Genomic DNA, 5,261 nt, shown 5'->3' on the forward strand with positions numbered 1-5,261 from the left:
TAGCAGTTAGCTGTGATGTACTGTAGTAGTTAGCTGTAGTGGGTATACTGTGATCAACTCCAAAGGTTAATATATCTCCTTGCCTATTTTAAGTGGGTATACGGAGATGGTGATGCTTTTTCAGTGGGTATACTGAATATATGGGTGTGTGTATATAGGGATTTTACTGCGTAGTCCTGCGTTATAGACTACACCATTGCATATATGGGTGTGTGTATAGGGCTTATATTGTGTATAGTCCTGCATTATAGCGTAGACTAGACCACTGCATACAGTATATGGGTGTGTGTACAGTATATAGGGATTATATTGCGTAGTTCTGCGTATCGCGTAGACTACACCACTGCATATATAGGTGTGTGTATACAGTAGGGCTTTCAGTGATCCCAGTGGATGCCCTCTAATGCGTGTGTGGATGGATCTGTGTGGCATCATAGGCTATACAGCTAAGGAAATAGAATTATATTTAGACAAAGCAACACACCCAACATTTTACCATAATAAATTTAGGTTGATTCATTGGTGGTTCATTGGCATGCAGTATCTATATCATTTTTCACTACTATCCCAGGATCCTTTGCAAACGTACACACATTTCAAACATTTGCAGCCTAAAGGGGCATTCACATACGTCGCTACTTGCCCATCGCTCCTCGCTTCTCGCCGAAATTCTACTCGCTGGCAGAAAAAAAATAACTGCTGCCGGCGTCGGTTGCCATGGCTCCCCGCTAGTTTACTTCACTGCAAACATGTCCGTTAACTGTCAATCATCTCTATTCTACATTTTGATTTGTTACTCGCTTCACTCGCATCGCTGGAAGTTAAAATTATTTTAACTCCGTACCCGCCCACATCGCATCGCTAGTCCTCACATCGCCTGTCCTGGCCACATCCAGCTAGAACACATTCACTTTACATTGACAGTTCTCGCTCAGAGATGGGCGAGTAGCGACGTATGTGAATGCAGCTTAACGATAGTTAGGCTGCAACTATTATAGTGCAAAAGCGCTTGTAAACTAATAGCCTTCCCAAGATATAGCCTAGTACAGACCCAGAGAAGGCTTGGTAGACGTTTCGGATAGGTTGCAGCATCTTATAGCTGATTAATAACAATCGCCTATTTCTCAGTTGTGCGTTAAAAGCGGTAGCACGGAATAGGCCCATATAAACGATAATCGTTATAGGCTATAATGACAACCACTGTCCCTCAGCTGTTGAAAACACTTGCCAGTGATGTGAGAAGTGGTAACGTTGCTTGCGATGTTATGTAGCCCAGTGGTTCTCAAAGTGGGGTCCGTGAAATAATTCGCTTGAAATGATAAAGTTAACATTTTAAAAAGATGATGCTCTTTTCACCCATAAAACAAGCAAATTGTGTCTATTTGGTCCTACTTGGACCTGACTTGGGATAGTGGACCCAGCCACAACTTCAGAGAATACGAATGGTTAACTGTTACGGTTACAAGAGGGTCCTCGGAAAATGTTATCCCCTAAAAGGGGTCCTTGGAACCAAAAACATTGAGAACCCCTGATGTAGCCTAATGACGCATATGTTCATCATTTAACTTGGAATCCATTTCTAAAATAATTTGTAAAATTTGAATATTCATATTTTGGGTTCAGGCCCACCTGAATTTTTCTAGGCCCACCCATTTTATGATTTCTGCCTACGCCCATGCGCTATACACATTATAAATTCACTTCCTTATCCATCTGTTGTGCTTGCACAGTTTCTGGCTTTGAAAATACAGTGAACATGTATTGGTGTCATTGTAAACACTTCTTCACTGTTGGTTTCTACCACCTACATGATTTCTGGGCATTAAATGTGGTTGGTTTCCTTGTTCTATTAAATTGTTGATGTGTGCAACCCTTTTTTTAACGGGTGTGAGTTACCATGGGCACAGGTTACAATAAACAGGCTATGAAACAGTGGTGCCACAGGATCCTGAGCTCTCAGTGGTGGAATGGCAAACTGGCTGAACTATCCTGATAATGTTACAATACTGGGTGAGCACAATTGCAAGAGACCACAGGAATAAGGGTTCAACAGAGTTTTATTTCACAAAACAAAACAAAAACACACAGGCTTCACTAAGGTAAAGTCTTTAATTCAAAAAAGGGCCAGCATTAGGGCCAACATTAATAAATAAGAAATTAGGTTTGGAGCGACAAGATTATTTTGGAACATCATCAATTCATCAGGTCCCTTTCCACAGGTGTATGAATCAAGCAATTGATAGAGTTAGCCAGACAGACACCAGTGTGGAAAACTGTTAAGTGTGGAAAGTGAAACAGAAACAAATCAGTAAAGGAGAGAACAGCCTGTATGGGGAGAGCAGGCCTTGTCCACCTGAACACACCAGGGCTGGTTTCCCGAAGCCTTCTTATCGCTACGTAGTTCGTAACCTCTATCTTAAGCTCTACCTTAAGTACCTCACACATTTTCCGAAAGCTTCTTTACTACGAATGTCTTTCGTACGTCGTTCGTTGGTAAGAGTGGTCTGGAGCACTCTTAGATCTCTCTTAGCTGCACCTTAGCAATGTTTCGACTCACGACGCTAGTCGCCGCTACTGTAGCCTACCCTACAGCAATCTCCTTTACGCATGCAACTCATATGATACAAAATCACTATTTTGGTTCGCCAATGATTTTATGTAAGTAGGCTAATTTAGAAAATAGTTTCTGGAAATGTTTTCACACAAATATGAAACGTGCACGCATTTGAAAATAATTAAAAGCGTTATACTTATTTTTTGCTTCCCCCACCGTCCTACAATGTTTAGGCCTAATGTGGGGGCTTGCTTTCATGTTTAATGTTAACCAAAGGCACACAATACTGAATGAGGATGTTGGTCAATCAGCTGTGATTAAAAAAAAAGTCTACACAGCCTACTATTATTTCAACTAGAAAAGCACAAACCTCCCCCAAGCAAACACATGTAGCCTACGCCTCCTGCATCCAGACGGTGATACGAATCACTCACAAAATTAAATAGTTTCTTCCTTGGGTCATTTCAGATCATCCCTGGAAATTTAATCGAAATCCATCCTTAACTTTTAGAGTTAGCCTATCTTGCAAACAAACTGACAAACAAACAAAAAAAACTAGAAAAGCACTCAGAGTGCGCAGACCTCTGCTTTCTATCAAACCTGAAGCGTTCAAATCTTTTTATCCATGCGGGAAACAAACTAACACACCAACAAACAAACCCCGATGAAAACATAACCCTGTTGGTGGACGTAGATCATTTAATTTCTAGCCTACTTTTTATCATTGTGTGCTAATAAGTTCGTCCACGTTGAAGTTGCGTGAATGTAATGGGGCGATAGGCTATTATAAGCAAGGCTTTTTGGTGCAAAGAACGCTTTCATAAGACTGTCATGCCTCCGCGTGAAATAAAAAATCGATTTCTGAGCAATCGATGTCACCTAATTCAGCACCTTCATGGTGGACAGTGCCTTGTACGTCGGACGTAAGGAGCTTTTCGTAAGAACACTCCCAAGTGATAGTTCGGGAACCACGACTATAAAGGTAAACAACTTTGGTAAGCTATACTTTTGGAGTCTTCGTAGCTCGCTAAGAGTGAACGTTATCGGGAAACCGGCCCCAGCTGGACTATTCACCTGCAACTGAGAGGGGAAGAGACACACGGGAATACATGATGAGTACTGCAACTCGAACTCGTGACCTTGAGAAAGACAGATCTGTACATTTGCACAATTTACATTTGCCGGTGCATTTTTATAATGTCTGAGGACAAAATTACATGTCACAAAACAAAATTACAGTCTAAAACAAATCGTGAAAAAAAACCTGTTCTCACTTTTACCACAGGCTTACACTTTTAGAAGTTTTGATAACATTTTTAAGTAGCATAATCTGACGGAAAGAGTAGGTTCTTGGCCACCGTACATTTAGTTAAGGTGATCTAGTTGACATGACGAACTGTTTTGCACCAGCAACCACATGACCCGCATCTCTACCGGAGTCCTCGGGTGCACCAGCATTATTTCACGATAAACACACGGGTCACTCAGGTCATCTCTCATGCCGAATGTCAGAAAACCCTTGTGGTGTATGAGCTTCACACCCATGTGCTCCAAGCACAAGCCCAGAAAGACGTCATCGAGTGGAAACAGCTCTACCTTTTGGGCTGCCACGTCCAGTCCCAACATAGTCTGCCGTGACATCAGATATCCGCCGCCACTGGGAAAGCGTGGATAGAGCTTGGCCGGGTGAACCTCAACAGGGACAAAGTACTTTGACCTTCTGTCTCTGATGGGCGGCTCGCGGCGATGGATGAATCCTACAAACAGGTGATTCACAGGTTTGTGGGCTGTCAGGAACTCAATTAAATTCCCTGTGTTCACAAACACGTCACTGTCGCCCTTGAATACAAACTGCGCGCTGCTGCACGTACGGGAGAACCAACTGAGGAATCCTATCTCCTTCCAGGTCAGGTTGTAGAATCGGTCCATGAAGTCCCACTGTAAGATGTCCCCATAGAGAAGGCTCTCCTGCTGCAGCAGTGGCTGAAGGCTTTGACCCTGCACCTGGTCTTCTGAGCGGCCCATCAGGAAGACCAGCTTAATTCGTCGACCCTGGATTTTACCTGCCTGGCCCCAGGTGTCCCGCACTGCAGCACGGCGCTCTGCATGCAGAGCTGTGGACTTGACTGCCAACAGTAGATAGAGGTCATCCTCACAAGGTAACGGGGTCAGTAGGATTGGGTATGCCCGACAATTCCTGTAGCGTAAGAAGTCCTGGTATGACCGGGACAGGTGTGATGGGATGACCTCTGTCTTATTGCCAGAGCATGTAATCTCTTTGACAGAGTATGGGGGCAATGATGGTGAGGGAGTGTACAGGTACCTCTTGAACATCACACAGCCGAAGAGGAAGACCACAACGCAGAACAAGGAACTCCTCCAGGAAATCTTCATCTTTATGCTGAGAGGCAAAGCAGATGATGGGGAAGCAGGTCAAATTAGAGGCAATGACAACAAAACGATTATTTCCAAGTTAGTAAGTTAGTAAGTTTATTTCTTACAGGGTCCATGTACAGATAATATTAATCACTTAAAAGAGAAAAGATACACTGTACCAGATTTAGCTACAAGCTATTTTCCATCTGCAGTCCCAGGGCAGGTAAAAGGTCAAAGCAGGACCAAACTGTTATGCACATATACATACACACACCCACACCAGCACACACACACACACACACACACACACACACATATACAGACACACGTT

The 5,261-nt window shown here is 43.2% G+C and overlaps 1 protein-coding gene across 1 annotated transcript; it reads right to left on the minus strand.

The window, feature by feature from the left end:
• Window positions 1-3,620: 3,620 nt before the first annotated feature.
• Window positions 3,621-4,948, minus strand: LOC134097406 (N-acetyllactosaminide beta-1,3-N-acetylglucosaminyltransferase 4-like). The gene is made up of 2 exons (XM_062550284.1): window positions 3,952-4,948; window positions 3,621-3,634 (listed from the first exon to the last, which is right to left on the minus strand). The coding sequence occupies exons 1-2, from the start codon at window positions 4,946-4,948 to the stop codon at window positions 3,621-3,623; spliced, it is 1,011 nt and encodes a 336-aa protein (XP_062406268.1).
• Window positions 4,949-5,261: the final 313 nt, after the last annotated feature.

This window comes from Sardina pilchardus, chromosome 12 (assembly GCF_963854185.1).
Source record: "Sardina pilchardus chromosome 12, fSarPil1.1, whole genome shotgun sequence".
Lineage (NCBI taxonomy): Eukaryota > Metazoa > Chordata > Actinopteri > Clupeiformes > Clupeidae > Sardina > Sardina pilchardus.

Excerpts from the sequence above, each read along its gene's own strand:
- LOC134097406 (XM_062550284.1), bottom strand. The coding sequence starts at position 4,948 with ATGAAGATTTCCTGGAGGAGTTCCTTGTTCTGCGTTGTGGTCTTCCTC.